This window comes from Tachyglossus aculeatus, chromosome 7 (assembly GCF_015852505.1).
Source record: "Tachyglossus aculeatus isolate mTacAcu1 chromosome 7, mTacAcu1.pri, whole genome shotgun sequence".
In the NCBI taxonomy this organism is placed as follows: domain Eukaryota; kingdom Metazoa; phylum Chordata; class Mammalia; order Monotremata; family Tachyglossidae; genus Tachyglossus; species Tachyglossus aculeatus.
In genome coordinates, this window is record NC_052072.1 from 42240324 (window position 1) to 42259978 (window position 19655).

General features: G+C 40.8%; 1 protein-coding gene across 3 annotated transcripts in view; it reads right to left on the reverse strand.

Annotated features, from left to right (window-relative positions):
* Window positions 1-264: 264 nt before the first annotated feature.
* The window catches only part of TP63 (tumor protein p63), a 352304-nt gene continuing 332913 nt past the window's right edge, over window positions 265-19655 (reverse strand). Inside the window, exons 11-14 of one of the 3 annotated variants that reach the window (XM_038749335.1) lie at window positions 7119-7273; window positions 5216-5360; window positions 4030-4123; window positions 265-799 (exon numbers count right to left, since the gene is read on the reverse strand). In XM_038749335.1, the coding sequence (XP_038605263.1) occupies window positions 503-799; window positions 4030-4123; window positions 5216-5360; window positions 7119-7273 (691 nt within the window). In that variant the 3' untranslated portion in view covers window positions 265-502. Of the gene's footprint in view, window positions 800-4029; window positions 4124-5215; window positions 5361-7118; window positions 7274-13836; window positions 13971-19655 lie in introns of those variants that run through there. The other 2 variants (XM_038749336.1, XM_038749337.1) reach the window with 2 other exon arrangements.

A 19655-nucleotide genomic window follows, 5' to 3' on the forward strand; every position in this document is an offset into this window, starting at 1 on the left:
TTTCTTTACCTTTAAATTATATTAAAAAAAAAACACCTGAAGCTTCCTCTGCTGCCTCTGCTTCCTCCATTTCTCTTCCCTGCCCCCCCACCACACAAAAAATTAAAACATAAGCATATATGTGTATGTATAGTCTTGGATCAAAGACTCAATACCATCTATTCAAAGCTCATAAAGCAAATATGGTTTCTGAAGAGTCAGTGGGGAATCTACTGAAGAGAGACAATATTCTTCATCCCTTTATCCCCTCCCTCCCAGCCTTGCCAACAACTGTCATGGGCAAGGGGTAAAACGGAAGTTTGAACCAGGAAACAGAGCCCAAAGCAGGGGCAGAGATTACAAATTGCATTAGATAAGAAAAGATGGCTCTCCCAATTCTCCTCCCCTTATGGTACTGATTGAGAAAGGGAGGCAGACAGGAGCTCATGGAAATGGTCTGGCAGATAATATAGTGCACTGCAGAGGGATAGGCAGGAGGAAACAGGGGAGTGGGCAGTGAGACTCACTCCCCTTCTTCCTTGATGCGCTGCTGCTTATTACGCCGGGCATCCATGTCGAAATTGAAATCATTCCACTCATCACGGGGTGGGAATGAGATGGTCTGGCGGAGGGTGAAGCGGACGGCATCTATGACCCTCTCTCCCCGTGTCTCGCTGGAACCCACGCTGACTGTAGAGGCACCACTTGGGGTTCGCAGGAGGTGTGGTGGGGACGAGAAGTCATGGAGTTGCCGATGGTCGAGAATCCCTTTCCAGATGGCATGGCGGAACTGTTCAGGAATCTTCAGACTTGCCAGATCCTGGGGAGTGAGGAGAGGAAGGCATTAGGAGAAAGAGAAGATATGCAACCATTTCATTTCATAAGTCTTTGAGTTTACTGAGTGCTTACTGTGGCAGAGCACTGTACTAAGCACTTGGGAGAGTACAATATAACATTAAACAGATATTTCCTTCGCACAATGAGTTTACAGTCTAAAGGGGGAGACAGACATTAATATAAATAAATTACATATATGTACATAAGTGCTGTGGAGCTGGAATAGAGTCATCTCTCATTCAGAGGGCTGTAGAGAGAGGGTGGGAGTGGTGAAGGCTGGGTATGATAGATGGAACCAGTTCCTGCTCATTGTGCATCAGTAACTGGAGTTACTCTTCCAATCAGCCATTTACTGTGCCCTGCTGGACACTGCATCAGAGTCTCTAGGAAAGGCTAGGATAAGGCATAGATGAACCCCGAGTCAAGAATGCTGATGCCTCCCAGAAGAGGGTTACACCTGAAAAAGAGATGACTATTCCTTTCACGACAATCCCACATATCTCTGTACTTGATTGAATTACCATATCTGGTGCATTAAAATGGTAGCTTGAATTCATGATCGGTGGAGGGCAAGAAAAATGAATTGATATCTCCCATCCTTATGTGTCTTCAGTACGAAGCTAACTAACTAGTCCCATGGGAGGTCCTTAAAACCAAATCAATGAGTAATATTCTTTGAGCTGGTACTGTGTTTAGAGAACTGTACTAAGTGCTTGAGTGAGTACAAATGGATTAGTAGACATAAGTCTTGCTCTGAAGGAGCTTTTACTCTATTCAGGGAGATGGCCACTAAATTACAGATATGAGGTAGTGATAGAGTATAAAGATATGTATATAAAGTCCTATGGTGGTGTGAGTATCCAAGTACTTAAATGGCAAGTAAATGCTGATGTGGGAGTTAGAGGAATCAAGATGGGGAGATGCTAATGTGGGAGTTAGAGGAATCAAGATGGGGAGATAAAAGTTTAAGCACGGAAATCTTCCTGGAAGCTATGTAATTTCTGAAGTGCTTTGAAGATGGGCAGAGCAGTGGTCTGCTGGTTGTGAAGATGGGGAGAGTCCCAGATACGAGGAAAGGCAAGAGTTTAGCAGTGAGAAAAACAAGGAATAGCTATTAGGTTTCCTTGAGTTGAGTGAAGAGTATGAGTTGGGGTGTAATGGGAGAAAACAATGAATATGTAGGAGGAAAAAAGCTGAATTGAGTACCCTAAAGCCAGTGGTTAGGAGTTTTTGCTTGGTGCACTGAGGAATGGACAACCATTGGAGGTTTTTGAGGAAAGGGGAGATGAGTGCAAACTGACATTTTATAAAAAATGATCTGGACAGCAGAGTGAAGCATGTACTGGTCTGGAGAACTGGAGGAAAACAGATCAACAAGAAGGGTGATATAGTAGTAAAGCTGGAATATTGAAAGCACCAGGCACAGTTTGGTATTCACTGGGATGGAGAGGAAGAGGTGTATTCTGGGAATATTAAGGATTGAGAACCAATAGACTGAATATAAGAACTGGGAGGAAGAAGTTGCAAAAACAATATCTGCAGGCAGGAAACTTACTTTGGATAATGATGGAGAATGTTAAGGGAGTTTAAGAAGAGAACTGATAAAGGAACCCAAAATAAGAAAAAAAGTAGATGGGCTTAGAGAAGGATTCAAGGATGCACTGTAAATTAATCCCGGGGGTCAGGAAGGTGTAAGAACTCTGCAGAAATGATAAAAAATCAAGAGTTCATAAGTAACAGATAATGTGGAAGTGCCTGCTACACATAGCAGCAATGCTGACTGAGGCTGGGTAGAGAGGGAAGGATGTAAAGAAGAATCACATTAAAGCTTTGAAACTGCAGTAAGAATGGGCTTGGTTCCTGGGCCTCTTTTTACCCAAAGAGTTCAGGGTATTAGATCTGGTCTCTGAGCACTCTTGGGATGCAGGACTGTGATTTATATTAGTGTCCCCATTTTATAGAAGAGAAGACCTGGCACAGGTGGCATGACGAATTTAGGTGGTGAGGGATCAGATTATACAATTCAAGAATCCCTGTTCTAATTACAATGCCCTCAACTATTTTTAAAAGAAAACCTTCATTGAGAAGACTGGCCCAAATCATTTCAATAATGTGGAAAGGAGGTAGCCACTGAATGTTTCTTCCCAGGAATGAAAGACCTTATGGTCAGAATTTTGATTTCCAAAAAAGACTCTGTTAGCAATAGTCCATCAGAGAGGATGTTTGCATTCCTTGAAATTTGAGGGCTTCCCAAGGGTTAGTATTAACCAAATGGGAATCAGTTTGCTCCCCAAATTGGGGAAATGGTTCAAATGGTTAAAATTACATCTAATTTTAACTTCAACAACCTCCCCTAAATTCTAATGATTAGTCATAAAGGTCAATTTTCGGTGGGTGATGGTAATAATGCTGTATGAACTGCTAACTCAGGGGCTTGACGATTCTCAGGTTAATGGGGCTATAACACCAATATTAAAGGGAGAAAGGCAGAGAAGCCTCCACTTCAAACAAATGAAGTGGAGAATATCCTTCCCAAGGTCCTTTCTGACTTGAACAAGAGGGTAACTGGCTCTGCTGAGGATTTCTAAAGGGTAGAGGTACAGAAAAAAGCAAAAAAGATGCAGTCCCAGGCAGAAGACCGGTAACCAACCCAGTGAGCATAGCGTAGTGAAAGGATCAGAGAAAGAATGAAAACTCCCAATCTACCAGCCTTTTTTTCTAAGTTGGTTTCTCCTAATTTATTTTTATTTTTTTTATAGTGGAAGGGGAGTTGTAGAGAATGGGCGAGTCATCTAAGATCCCTTTGTATGAGGAACTAAAAATAAAACTGGGAAAAGACAACACCTGATTTTGAGGAACACCTGTTGGAACTTAGATGGTGAGATACTTAAAGTTGGGTGAGTGGGGCGAATGAATGAAGCAATGGTTGAATGTCAGGATGATAGCACCTATTGATTGGCTTCTGAGTATTCACTAGTGCTTCTGTACTCTTTGTAGAAACACTGGCCCAGACACTTATATGTATTATGCTGCCCCAGCAGGAAGACTACATGACTGGGGATGGGCTCAATGAGAACTGAGTTACAGTTGTCATTATAAAAAAAAGGGGGGGGGGGGCGTTTCTGACTAAGCAGCACTGAACCACGAAGTAGATGTGCCAGAACAGAAGGACACGAAAAAAAAAAAGACGAGACAATTCTAATGGTTACTTACATCCATGGAGTAATGCTCAATCTGATAGATGGTGGTCAGCCCCTGGGTCGTGAAATAGTCCAGACATGATGAGCAGCCCAACCTCGCTAAAAAACTGCAGGGGGTGGAGGGGAAGGAAGAAACAGAAAAGAAAATTCACCCTGACTGCGTTGGACAGTTGCAGAAAAAAACCTAACACATTACCTTCACCTCTGAAAGGCCAAAAAAAAAAAATCTCATTCTGAAATCAGAGTTGCCAGTGCCTCATCTAAATCCAGTTCAGGATGGAGGACAACTTTCAATAAATAAGTCCCCTTCTTGTTGATGGGGACCAGAGCAAAAGTTCTGGACACTGAAAACTTCTTTCTCTCCTTTAAGAAGCTGGTCTTGTAGTTTGGCAAATTGGACAAGGCCACTTGTCCTGGTAGTAACTGGGCAGGAAAGGAGAATCTTAAATTGCCACTGTACATGCTTGACAGAGAAAAAGTAGTTTCCAGTCTCCAGAAGTTGTGGGTTTCACATCTTTCCTCTGACTAATGTGTAATAACTATGACTTGTTTGTAAGGGAGAGGGTGGGGAGAAGCCTGCAAAGAACATTCACTCAGTGGAGTTTACACTAAATGCCTTTCTGTTCCCTTCTGGTTGAGAGCTGTGAGGAGTGAGGCTTGGCAAGATAGAAAGGGAGCAAATTAGAAGGACTTAGCTGCCCTTACAGGAAACCCAGGTCAAAGTAGTCTTTTACGTACTGGAGGGGATGATGGGCGGGATGGGAAGATAGCATGAACAGCATTCTGTCTACATACGTATGTTCACCCAAACACACTCTCCCCTCTCTTGGAATATAATAATGATTTTTCCTTTTTACTTTTGTGCTATCTTTTTCCGGATCTTGATCATCCTTAGTGACATTCACATTAGAAGAATTAGAAAAATAGCTTGCATCACAATCATAAAAGTAGGCACAGCCTTGTGAGGTCACTTGATATTTCATCTTGCTTCCAAGCAGGACTGCATAGACGAACATGACAACAGGTACAGCGATGAAGAGCTTTCGCCAAATGAAGGTAGTATATTCTGCTGCTTTCTTCCTTAAACATTTCAATCCTGACTTTGCCAGCATTTTCCCCAGTCTTCCCCCGACAACCATTGCCTCCACCCAGAGGATACTCTGGAAGGAAAACTCAGAACACCAGTTGCGCACACTCACCTGACAATGCTACAGTCGGTAGGGTATGGAGGTGGAGGAGTGCAGTGAGATGTGGATGGCATGGAGAGGGGAGGAGGAAGAGCCTGAGTTGGGCTAAGTCCATTCATATCTCCAGCCATTGGCATGTGTGTGCCCATCATTGGAACTAAATAAAAATAGGAGAGAGTAGAGGGTTATTGCTGCTTCTAACAGCATTGTAACTGGCAAGACAGAGAAACAGCATGGGGTAGTAGCTAGAGCATAGGTTTGGGAGTCAGAAGGTCATGGGTTCTAGTCCTGCCTCTACCTCTTGTCTGCTGCGGGACCCTGGGTAAGTCACTTCACTTCTCTGTGCCTCAGTTGCCTCATCTGTAAAATGGCGATTGAGATTGTGAGCCCCAGGTGGGATAGGGACTCAACCCAGTTTGTTTGCAACCACCCCAGTGCTTAGTATAGTGACTGGTATATAGGAAGGACTTAATAAATACCACAATCATTATTACTAATATTATGAAGTATTGTTATTATTAATTGAGAGAATGAATTCAGCATCGTAGGACTTTTCTGAATTATTCTGGACCCAGTGATTAAACCACAGTCTAGCAAGAAGTGAGGTGAGAATGTTTTAAGTGATGAAAGACCCTTGGCAAATGTGCTACATTCTCATGGGAAAAATGTCTACGACTAACAAGTGAAAGAACGGGCTTACAATTTCAATCACTTACAGAGAAGCATGTTGATTCAGTTAAGATTAAGAACAGATTTGCTCATTGGAAAGTAACCTAAAGTACTCGAGTTTTTGTGAACCCAAAGAACAGATCAAGGAGGACTTTGGTGAAACAATGGGAGATAAATCACCTGTGCATGAAGATGCTACTGTTTCTTTTATGGAACATAAGTCCAACAAGGCTTCGTGAGTTACTATTTGGCCAGACTCTTAGTCTAATAGTGGAACGACCATTAGTCAAACAGGCCAGTTGGGCAACACTCAGAACTCTATTTGTTTCCACATCGGAGAGATATATTAGCCTCACAAGCTCATCCCTTCTTCCTTCTGCCGCAACATGCCAAAATATGCCACAATCTGGATTGGGATTTGTCTGTGCCCTAGTCCAAAAATCCCTTTAATTTTACTGACTTTTGGAAGAGCTTAGTCTAGAATACAGACTATTTTCCAGGGCCACCAATTCCTTTCTTGACAACATCCTGCCACTCTGAGGAAACAATGTTCAAACTCTTCCAACTAGGATTGGGGGAGTGGAAGTGGGGAGGTCAAGAGGCAGAACTACTTAGAAGAAGCAGTAGTTTCCCACCTTAAATCACCCCTCTTCTCCCCCCACTTGAATGGATGTGGGGAAGTTTTGTTTCTGCAGCCCTTGCACCTGACAATTGGCCTTGGACCCCACAGGTTTTTTTTTATGGTTTTTAGTATGCACTTACTATGTGCTGGGCACTGTAACTAACTGCTGTGGTAGATACAAGGTAGTCAGATTGGACACAGTCCATGTCCCACATGAGGTTCACAGTCTCTTAATCCCCATTTTACAGATGAGGTAACTGAGGCACAGAGAAGTTAAATGACTTGCCCAAAGTCACACAGCAGACAAGTGGTGGAGCTGGGATTAGAACTCACCTCCTCTGATTCCCAGGCCCGTGCTCTTTCCACTAGGCCATACTGCTTCTCCAGCTCATGCCAAAAGGGCCAGGCCCTTTACAGTGAGAGCTTCAATTGAAGGTATTAATTTGCCCTACCCTTGGGATGGCCCTGCCCACATTCCGGGAATGTGTCACACTCCCAAACCATTAAACGCCTCTCTATTCTGATCCCACAATCTAACTTTTCACCCAACACTCCCGGTAACGCTTTTGCCTCTGTTTCCCAGTGATTTATGTTCTGACCAGAGTCAAGAGGGAGGATTCTTACTGTTTGCTCCCATGCCGTCGGAAATGGCTGTTGGAGTGAGGGCATTTCGCTGCTGAGGGTTGATGAGCTGGCTGACAGAAGGCAGCTTATTCATGCTGTTCATTTTGTTCAGAGGTGGGGAGTTGCCCCCGTAGGACTGTGACTGCATGGAGGACCTGAGAATACAAACACACACGCATGCACACACACATAAGAACAGAAAATGTAACCGTTTGGGGTCATGTATGACAATCTAGATACTGACTGGGGAAATATTTTGGCCACCATTATACTGTGGGAATGAAGAAAGGAGAGATTTTTTCCCCTTCAGGCCTCCCACCCCAATTAACTTAGCAACATCTGGTTTAGTTCACCTGAATGAGAGTTTCTAAAAGCTGCATGGAAGTGAGGGTCTCATAAAGACACTGTTTTTTCCCCTCTCTCTCAGTGTTTCTTAAAGTTTCGGATAAAGGGTCAAGGGTGCAGTTGCTAATCATGTGAGGAGAAGGAAACATTGCTCTAATGCCTTCTCCCTTCCTTCCCACTCCAATCCCTGATTGCAAACAGGACTGAAACCCAACAGGGGAGGAGATGAGCATACAGACCCAGTGGCTTATGAATGACCCTAAAATGCCAAGCTTGAGTTACAGCAATGGCATTCCATCTGGAGCTTCCTGTATCATTTGGAATATGCAGAAAATGATCATTAATGCCAAATCTAATAGGGCAGTTGGCAGCATGTTGCTCTGTCATGCAAAAGGCCCAACTTGGAAACACACTTCTCAGCTGATGTGCTCAGATCTCGGGAGAGCACTCTGAAATTCCAAGAGCATCTCTCTGCAGGGCAGACTAAGAGCCTCAGCAAAATTGAGGATTGAGCTATTTCTCTTCTGACTGGCCATCAGGAAGTTCATGATAGGTTTTTTTTTTTTTCTGAATCTTCTTTATCCTCTGAATTAAAATTTCTCTCTACCCTCCTAGAATCCCAGACTCTTCCTTCACCACACCCAGGCTTTGCTTTGAACACATCCTAATCTGTGAAACTCCTCTTGTGCAATTCAACTGGTTATGGGGAGGCAGTCAAAATCTTTCAGATTTCCACTTACGTCAAAACATAAAAGTTCAATTTTACCTCTCATCAATAAAGGTTTACCTAAAATATACCATGATCCGAATAAGTTATTCAATGAGTAAACTCTTAGGAAAAGCGAGGACTAAGAAATTAGGTCTGACCCAATATACACCAGCCAGAGGCAAGTAATTTTTTTTTTAATTAACAATGTAGAGTGATATTGTTATGTTTTGAGTTGCTGGTCTTTAATGACATCAAGGTAAATACAAGAGGGATTGGTGAACATTTAGTGTGGCAATAAAATACATTTTCTGAATCTTTCCATAAAGCTAAGCAGAATCCACAAAATAATGACCTACAATACTAACTTCCCAAAGGCTGTATTCAAGTGTATGAAATACAGACCATACATTTGTTCACATAAAAATGGGTATTAAAACTTGCGTTTTACTATATGTTTGACATATCTTTGACTGCGTTTGATAGTCCATTCTTAGAAAATCATCAAATTGAAAGTTTTTACTATCTTCAGATGACAACCTTAATTTTTCCCTGCACATCTTTTTATCCACTCTCTATCACTGACCCAAATCACCAACCAAAGAAGTAATGGGATGAACTAATAATAAGAATAATACTTAAGCACTTAGTACATGTCAAACACTGTTCTAAGCACTGAGGTTAAGATAATCAGGTTGAACACAGTCCCTGTTTCACATGGGGCTTCCAATCTAAGTAGGAGAGAGTAAGATATGATGAAGATGAAAAGACAAAAAAAGATAAAAAATAAAGATGAAAAGAGCCCGAGCAAGGATATGGGATAGGAGATACAGGAGTGGGAGAAAGAATCAAAACCAAGGTAAGAATAAGGAGGGATGGAAAAAGGCAAAGCCAGATTAAGAGGTGCCAAAAAAGAGACAGAGTACAAAAAGGCAAAAAGAGAGTCCACATAATCCCTCACTTACAGGTCCAAAGGAGAGAACATGGCCTAGACTTGTTATGCAAAAAGGTTTATTCAGTTCCCTCAGGGTACACTTAGTAGAATACCAAGGAGTCAAAAAATAAGGTGACTTGCTACCTTCTTCCACAACAAGGAGCTTTGGGAAACCCCCACTGGGCCCTTTTATGGGAAACTCTAATAATTGCCTCATGAATATGCTAATACACTCTCTAGTCGTCTCAGATTTTTTTTTTTTAATTTCTTTTGCTGGGTGGAGGCTGGGGCAACAATAACCAACAACATTTACTAGGCTACAGATGGCTCATGGATTACGATCAAGGGTGCAAGTACCACCTCACCACAAAGAGTGGAGAAGTATAGGCCTGGAAGTGGAGAATGAATAGTAAAAGACCAGCGTGGCTCAGTGGAAAGAGCATGGGCTTTGGAGTCAGAGGTCATGGGTTCAAATCCTGGCTCAGCCAATTGTCAGCTGTGTGACTTTGGGCAAGTCACTTAACTTCTCTGTGCCTCAGTTACCTCATCTGTAAAATGGTGATCAAGACTGTGAGCCCCCCGTGGGGCAACCTGATTACCCTGTAACCTCCTCAGTGCTTAGAACAGTGCTTTGCACATTGTACACACTTAATAAATGCCATTATTATTATTATTTTCCCAAGCACTTCCTAGTCAGTTATCTCATTTTATCTTCACAACATCCCACTGAAGTAGACATGATTATTCTGATTTTACAGATGAAGAACCTGAGGCACAGAGAAGTTAGGAGTCCTGCCTGAGAATTCAACTAGGCAGGGGAAAATCTGGGGATAAAATTCAAGGCTCCCTATCCCAGCTCTGTGATTTCTCCACTGCTTCATCCTGTCTCTCCTTTGGCTTCAACTTCTTGTTATTGCATAAGCAACTGGGACCCCTTCAGAGTACTCAGTTAAGAGGGGCCGCTAATCACAGATGCATAAATGAAAGGTCAAAGCTGGAGATGCTTTGGCCCCTTGACATGCAATGTCTTCTATGCCAGCAGGACCATGTTTAGGGTCCAAGAGAGAGTCCTGAAGAGGGAATGAATGGAGAAGAGAGAGAATGCTTGGAAGCTGACATATAATAAGGAGCAGCAAAAGTATTTAAAAGAGGCAGAGCGCAGCAGGAATTCTGAATGTCACCCTTAATATAGAAGAGCGAAGTTAAAGGCTGGGGGGAGGGAGGTTAAAGAGGTTCATTTATTATTGGCTTGTCCATGCTAGAAATAGAAAGAGTATTTTGATTACTCTGCACATTTCAGGAAAATGAGTTTAAGTGAATTGAAGCTGACCAAGCTAAAGTGCTGAGAATTCAGTCATATTTGTACTCCGTAGGGCTCAATGATTCAGCCTTTGGGATGAAACCTCCCCTAAATTTGGGGGGAAAGGGACACAGAAATGGGAATAGCAAAAGTAAGCTTTGGCGAGGAGGGATACACAATGACCCATCCTCCAAATATGTATGGAAGGAACTGGAAAAAGAGTGAGATTCTAGCTTTTTTCAGAAGAGAATAGAGAAAGATACATTGTGGGACACTTTTTTCAGCATTTCCCTCCATGCCATTCTACTTTATAACCATGTTAAAATTACCAATTCAGAAGAGAAGCATAGGTGCATGAATTGGGCATTTCCAGTCTGAGTGCCAGCTGACAACTGAAGCCTAAGTGTTGGGCTGATACATATGATTCCAAAAACCATTTACTTGTTTAGTTCTAACAACTGTTCTGCTACTGACTTTAGGCCCTTAATGTCTCTGCTGTTTACTGACGAAGGCCCAAATATTCTGATGAACTGTTGTTGCTGCTTTTGCCTTTATAGTTGAAATATTTTATATGGTCTCAGTCATTTTAAAAGCCTTAGGAACTTCCAAAATCTTGGAGCAAAAAACACATTAAAAAAAAAAACACCTTGAATATGTTCAATTCTTCTAGAATGCAGGATTTCTTGTGGTACCCCACATGAAGGAATCCTGCCCTGTTGTACTCACCATATCCGATGCTGTGCACATCCATTCTTTCCGACATCGCATCATGCTGTATCAGACAGAGTCATGCTGTCGGAAGAACGCTCCCTAATTCTGCTGCCATGCTCTCACCATAACGGGAAGTAAAAACCAGCGTTGCGGCAGAGCCAAGCTCCGATAACAGTCAATGAAAAATGGGCAAAAATACTGACAAACTTCCCAGGAATGCTGTTCAGCCTTATGAACTCTACTTACTATACTGCTTTTTTCAATAATAATAATAATAATAGTACCTTCTCTTTTGAGTATCTTTTCATCTGAACTATCCAGGGATTTGCTTTTGGTGCTATTAATCATCATTAACATAAAGAATATTTACTGAACACCTGTTATACACAGAGGACTGTCCTAAGCATTTGGGGGAATGAAAAAGAGTTGAAAGAATTACATTAAAAGAATTAAAGGAACACAAAAGAGAGAAGCAGCATAGCTCAGTAGAAAGAGCACGGGCTTTGGAGTCATGGGTTCAAATCCCAGCTCTGCCAATTGTCAGCTGTGTGACTTTGGGCAAGTCACTTAACTTCTCTGGGCCTCAGTTACCTCATCTGTAAAATGGGGATTAAGACTGTGAGCCCCCTGTGGGACAACCTGATCATCTTGTAACCTCCCCAGCGCTTAGAACAGTGCTTTGCACATAGTAAGTGCTTAATAAATGCCATCATCATTATTATTATTATTATTAAAAGACACTATCTCAGTCTCGGGGGTTCTTACAATGTAGTTATTGCAAGTCTCCCTCAGAGTCTGGTGCTTTGAGGATACAGCAAGAGTTTCACTGATGATCAAATTGTTTAATATAACTCCTATTAAAATGAACCTTTAAAAAAGTGAGGCAGTAAGGCCTAGAGAAGACACTCACTGAGGTGAAAGGTAGAATGTAGGGATTTCAGCCCTGGCTCTGAATAACTGGGGAGGTCCAAAGTGATCATTTACTTGTTGCTTCAGGCTTCCCCACTGCAAATTGGGAAATTGTGAGAAAAAGATAGAGGATAGCTGTGAAAAGGCTTAGAGTGCTTAGGAAAAAAATACTCTAAAGAAACCCAGGGCTTTGTACATTGATTCAACACATTCAAAACTGTAAGTTCATCTTCCAGACTTGTAAGATTGTTGTGGGCAGGGAACATGTCTATAACTACGTTATATCATTATATTGTACTGTCCCAGTGCTCTGCACATAGCAAGCTCTCAATAAATACAACTGATTAGCATTAAAAATGTAAAATTCTCAAACATATTTTGAAGCCAATTTTTCTATATGTAGGGGTGTATTAAGAGTAATGACATGAAAAACATTTTGTGTGAAAGGGATAATATATGGGAAATTAAGAAAGAGACAGCCAAGAAAAAAACCCCAAGAGAAACCAAGGTGCAAAAGTTTATTGAAAATTAACAATCACAAATCCATAAAGCAACAGCCTTGATGAAAACAAGAAAATATTGCTCTGTACGTAACACACAGTAACTAGATGGTGGTTTTTTATATAAATAGGATTGATATTTTTAAATCTTTAGGAATTATTGCTTTTTAAAAAAATCCTCATGAGAATTGATAGTGGTGATCACTGAAAATCTCATTTAGCTAAGTTTAGAAGGGAAATTAACTTTTCTGGCTCCATAGCAAAGTTAATTTTAACAAGGAAAACCTTATTGCAATTCCCCAACAGATTAAGCTTCCTGGGGATATCGATTGCAACTACACCTATAAACTGGAATTCTGGTATTTTTGCGGCAATGACGATAAACAATGCACATGCTAATAGGGGGTGTTTAGTGAGGTTATATCTGGCAAGAGTCAGAAAGGGGATCCTAACTCTTTCCTGACTTGAGACACTGTATAAGAGACCAGGTGCATTACTCTCGAGTGGATAGAGACTTGTGGTAGGTATCAATTCAAAACCACTCACCAGTCCTGGGCACTTAACAACATTTCTTTGGGCAGTTGGGTGGAGATTTAAAGCACTGTTGCACTGGGTATTAGCCTCTATTGTAGTTTGCTGGCAGAAAGACCCTGCTGAGGCAGCACAGTAAATCCTGTTACCCCTTCATTACAAGAGAAGAAAGTAATGATATAAAACAAATCTGAAGTGTGTGTGGGGAGGTGGAAAGGAAGGCGAAACAAACTGAACTATTTAACATAGTTATCACCTTTACCTGCCCAGCAGGGCATTAGACACATCAGTATCGACTTGCATTATTATTGCATGACCAGCATTAAAAGCCCTGACTGAACTGCTCAGCCACTGGTTATGTATTTACACACAGAACAGTGAGGACATCTTGAAAACATGGATTTATTTTCTTAAAAAGGCATTTTAAGATTGAGACCGGCTCAAACGCATGCTTGTGGATTTCACAAACGGAAAGATAACGGAAAGAACATATGCAAAAGAAAAGATCCCAGTCAAGGCCATTGTGGTTCCTGACCGCCCGATGCTCAAACTACTGCTACAAGATCTGCAGAAAATGTCCTTTCTTGCAAAGATTTGAGTCCCTTCATGAGATTGCTCTCGCTAGCGGCTTTAGGGTTCTGGGCTGTTTGAGTAGGCCACAGCATTTTCAAGTCCTGTTTATGTGGGCCGGCCACACACACACACACACACACACACACACACACACACACACTCACACACACACACTCTCACACACACACACACTCTTTAATTCTCACTCACACACAACACAGAACAGGGGCTCTATGGGTAGACTGATCGGTTTGGGGTGTTGGAATGTTTAAGGAAGACGTCAGATTGTTTCGGAGCTTCTCTCCGTGGTTCAAGCTCATTCCTGAAGCAGGCTGAAAGGAAACTGCAAGAAGGAACCAGAGAAAAGAAAAGAATGAAGAAAAGGACTTTAGAAACCAGTTTAAAATAACAACAAAAGAGACACAATACTCCCAGCTTCATGATTGTTAATACAAAGAAAACCAGGGACCCTTAGAGAAGGCGTAGGCATAAGCATTGAAAAAAGCCCAAGTATTGCAGCTCAAGTGTGAAAGGCAGTTGAGAAAGACTGGACAAGAGGTCTCAATCTAAATCTATGGGGAAATCCGGATCTTATCAGTTTGAAGGTTATGTCATCTTTCTGCTTATTATTAATGAGGATTTTGTGTGCCCAGGGCATGGTGGAGAAACCTCTCAGAAACTATTAATCCTTCTAAAGTCACCAAGTGGGCTCTGGGATGCTGGATCACTCCCACAAAAACAAGTGTTGCATTATGAAGAAATCAAAAGAGCTTCAGAAATGTGCAAAGAATACCAAACCCTGGTGTGCAAAAAAGTTGTGAAAGCCTAGGAGCTATTCCAAAGTCCCATTTGGCAAGATTGGCTTTTTCAATCACATCTGCTACTTTCCTGGAGGAACCCTAAATATTGTAAGATTGACTTTAGCACCAAGCCTACTCAATGAATAGTAAGCCTGGCAGTTTGCATTATAACACCTAAAGCTGTATATCAGAAGGCAAACATGGAAGTCATCAAGCAAATATGAAATCTACTGCCTCACCCTCAATAAACAGATCATTTAGGGCTTGGTTACTTCCCTAATGAGAAACTGACATGGCTGGTACTTGAAACTCCATCACACAAGGACTTCATGATGCTCTGTGAGATTCATTTGCTCTCATTAGCATTTTCTCAAAATAAGAAATAGAAACATCATTGGCACATCAGTTCCTGTTTCCATGATTTTGGGTTTTGCATGGCTCAGTGGAAAGAGCACAGGCTTGGGAGTCAGAGGTCATGGGTTCAGATCCCAGCTCTGCCAATTGTCAGCTGTGTGACTTTGGGCAAGTCACTTAACTTCTCTGTGCCTCAGTTATCTCATCTGTAAAATGGGGATTAAGGCTGTGAGCCCCACGTTGGACAATCTGATCACCTTGTATGCTCCCCAGTGCTTAGAACAGTGCTTTGCACATAGTAAATGCTTAATAAATGCCATCATTATTATTCTCCCCCTTCTAGACTGTGAGCCCGTTGTTGGGTAGGGACCGTCTCTATATGTTGCCAACTTGTACTTCCCAAGCACTTAGTACAGTGCTCTGCACACAGTAAGTGCTCAATAAATATGATTGAATGAATGAATGAATGGTGCTGACTCTAGCACTGGGTTCCCTCCAGGTACATTATGTGTTTCACACGAGTCTGATATACTGCCTTGCTGACCATTCTTAAAAGGTGAATTCCTGACCCTTCTTAAAGAGTGAATTCCAATAGGTCTGAATATGAAATACGGCTTCACAGGCTGAAAAGGGAGAGAAAGCACAAAAGCCAAAGAGTATAGCTTACTCTCACCACACTCACTGAGCTGGGCGAGTGATAAGTGCTAGCATTAGTCTTATTTAAGCAACTTCATTAAGATTTAGGGAAAAGAGCAGAAACCTCCCCATTACTAATTACTGCTGATATTATCCTGAAATAAGATAGAAACATAAATTTACTCAGAGGAGAGAAAAACAAATTTGAAGGGATTAACCCATGGTCAGAAACTAAAATGAAACTCCACCTACAAAAAATGCAGAATTCAAAAAGGCTCTCTAATCACCACTTTCTAGCCCTTAGTACAATGCTTTCCATATTGTAGACACTGTAAAAAATTATCCAAAAATGATAAAAATGGAGGGGAAGTTAAAAAAGATATGGGAACAAAAGGAAAGAAATAACTTTAAATTTTAGGCTAACACCTCGGATGTTTTGTCAGTAGTCAGTCTATCATGTTTATTGCTTACTGTGCACAGGGTACTGTACTAAGCAGTTGGGAGAGTAAAATATAACAGTATAACAGGCACATTTCCTGCCCACAATGAGCTTTCAGTCTAGAGTCAGTACTAAAAAGAATGATATTAATTAAGCACCCACTTGGTGACAGGCACTGCATTAAATGCTGGAGAAGGCACCACACAAGTTCAAACTAAAATAATAAATCCTGCTATCATACTGATTTGGAAGGGCCAAACTTTTGGGTATTTGCAATACTGTTAGAGAAGAACTTTAAAAATGGCCACAACATTTAAAGAATAGACTGAAAAGAGTATGGGAACTAACTACTGAGAAGCAGCATGGTCTAATGGATAGAGCATGGGCCCGGGAGTCCAAAGGACCTGGGTTCTAATCCTAGATCCACCACTGGTCTGTGTGACCTTGGGCAAGTCGCTTAACTTCTTGTACCTCAATTACCTCATCTGAAAAATGGGGATGAAGTCTGTGAGCCCCATGTGGGACAAGAACTGTGTTCAACCTCATTAGCCTGTATCTACCCCAGCACTTAGTCCAGTGCCTGGAACATAGTAAGTGCTTAACAAATACCATGAAGGAGAAAAAAAAGTAAAAAAACCAAACAAAAACTGAGAGTGAAGTGAGGCTTAAATGCCAGTTAAAAGAAAGATGTATTTCATGGCCCAAGGATAGGTAAAGGGCACAAAGAGATGATCTAAGGCAGTACTTGTGCATAATTAAGAACTATAATAGGAAAATGTACAAATTGAAATTTGACTTAAAAAACTGAGTAAGGAATAATCTTTCAAGAAGAGAATTAATCTCCATCTAAAATTTGATCAGCCAAGTTTGTGAGGATGGACTGATCAGCTAGGTGCTATGTGATGAGGAATGATTTTTGGAAAGGACTATGGTTGAGGTGACAGTTCTATCACTTTGCACACAAAATAAGATGTGAACTAAACTGACTTAAAAACAACCTTGCAGATAAATGCAAAATGTTCACCTATCTTGGAACGATTTGAGAATTTTGTAGCAGAGAGTTAGTTCCACTTAACAGCTCCCCTCTACCTTACCAGTACCACACAGAGAATTAAAGAAGTCAAAGGAATATTCTTCATACTGGCTATGCCAAACAGAAGCTGGCTGCAATCAAGCAAGCAGCTAAGTGAAAGATTATTCCACTAGTCTAAATTAATACTTTATGAACAATGCATTGACTGAATTTGGCCAAGTTTGTCTTCTAATTTACTTGGTTTTCTAAAGTAGTATAAATAGCACTTATCAGGTGATTACTTTGCATTTACCACAACACTCAGCTTGATGCTTTGCACAAAATAAACAGATTAGAAGCCATCCTGGCATAAACCCTCTCCTTTATATGGATGCACCCAATTAGCATAAAAATTCAAACTTCTTAGGGAGAGAGATATTCAGTGAACTTGCAACTCAGAGATTTAACTACATGGTAGCAAAGATAAAGTATATCATACTGGAAAGAACTAAGCAATGATCATGAAGGAATTACAGGGAAAATATAAAAGAAAATCATACAAGAAACAAACAGGCAGGTAGAAAATAGTTGAAGGAAACTTGGAGATGTAATGACATTGAAAATAATTTACTTCTACCTGGTAGGAACTACATGTCTTTCCCTGCCTCCTTAATTGAGACTGCTAAATTCTTCTTAACTACAGAGACCACAGAAAATTGTTTTCTTACCAGGGCAAAAGGAATATTATTTTGTAGGGAAATCACAAACTATTTTAGTAAGTTTTACAAGCCAATTTATTCTTTTCAAGCACTTGCCAAAAAATTCAATTTCCCCATTTTCTTTACCAGCTATTCTCAATACTCCCTATTTTGGATTTACATAAAAATTAAACACACGTCTATACACACACAAAAAATTGCAAAAAAAAATTGCTTTACATAGGGCAATCAGAGGATTTATATAGATTTGTATTAGGCATCAGTGTCACATATGCCCATACATAAAGTAAAACTGTGTGTACACATCATAAACATATCATTATCGCTAAAATGGCAAAGATTTCATTCTGCATCCAAACTTTCAAGCTCAAATGTCAGGACCTAAGAATGAGTGGTTAAACATGAATAAACAAATGTATGAAGAACTTGCTCAAAATGTGTCAAATAATGGTATCTGAAGCCTACAATTTTATATTAGTTGACTGGAGCCCTTACCCGTAATATAATTCAGCCTATTCACCTGCCACTGGTACCATACAACCTGAGATCTCATTTTAAAATGAAATGTAGTTCTCCAAGGATGTGCCATTCACTCCCTGAAGTTGAACTTGGTCATATTCATATTCATAGGATTGACCTTGATACTTTGGTCATTTTGTGTCAGGGAATTGATAAGCGGTCCTTACTAGAGGCCGATTCTTTTGAGCTTTTTCCCCTGAAGACCTACCCTTTCCTTACTTACAAGTATTCCTGTAGGCTGTAAGATCATTGTGCATTGGGAACATGTCTACTAACTCTGTTGTACTGTACTCACCCTAGGGCTAATACAGTGCTCTGCACACAGAAAGTGCTCAATAACTGCATTGAGGATGATGAAGTTTTTCTCTTCAATGTTTTTTATGAGAGACCCTGAAACTTACTCAGTTATAATAGGAATGCTCCAAAGAACTCTTGAACCTTTAAGGCCTCTGAACTCATGTACAGGTTTTGGTGTGCATCCTTTTGGCTTAGGCCAGGAAGGTGTCTGCAAAGGTGGACTTAAAGAGGCAAAACCCCCTTTAATTATTCTGTTTATATTTCTGGATGGCATCCCTAATTATCTAGGCAAAAATGGATCTCTATTTCAACCTGACTAGCTTGTATTTACCCCAGCACTTAGTCCAGTGCCTGGCACATAGTAAGCGCTTAAGCACCATAAGGGGGAAAAGAAAAAAAGGAATGTGAAGTGACTCAAATGCTTTTAAATATTTTTTAAGTACTACAGTACTTTTAGTATGTGCTGAACTACAACTCTGGAATCATTTAGTTATTCTTAAAACCTCCAGTCCCAATGGACACAACTTTTAATAGGAACTAATCAAGGCAAGACATGTAGACAAGTTTTAAGCTGATTCTTTCATTTTTTTCCAAAATTCTGGACTCAATTTAAGTGTTCAATGCAATGAAAGCAACTTAAGTATCAACTCAAACTGCCAGGAACCTTCTGCTAGTTAGTAAGACTAAAAACAGTAATTACTGGAGAGCGACTGTCAGCAGGGTGGCCTTTGAGGCCATTTTGCTTATTCTTATCAAAATGTTGGCACTTGGGAATGCACTTTAATACCACAATGAGGTACTTGTACTGTAACTCTATTTTACGTGTGCTTCTCTCTCTCATCCTGACTGCTGGAGAGTAATAAAGAGTCAGCTTGGTTCAATAAAATGTGGGCAGGGCTTTGAGTTTGGGCATTAGAATCTGTTACGGTGCTGTGCAATTTAGTCATCATTTAACCTCTTTGTGCCTCCTCTGCCTCATAGACAATATAAGATAACTCAATTTATCGATGTTTTAAGAATCAATAAATTAGGGAACAAAGTGTTCTTTAATATATTAGTATCAAAAGCTGTGAGCTTTTTGTAGGGTGAAAGACAGAAAAGAGAAACATTTATATCTGAATCTTGTCAGATAATAATAATAATAATAATGATGGTATTTGTTAAGCGCTATGTGCCAAGCACTGTTCTAAGCGCTGAGGGGGGAACACAAGGTAATCAGGTTGCCCCACGTGGGGCTCACAGTATTAATCCC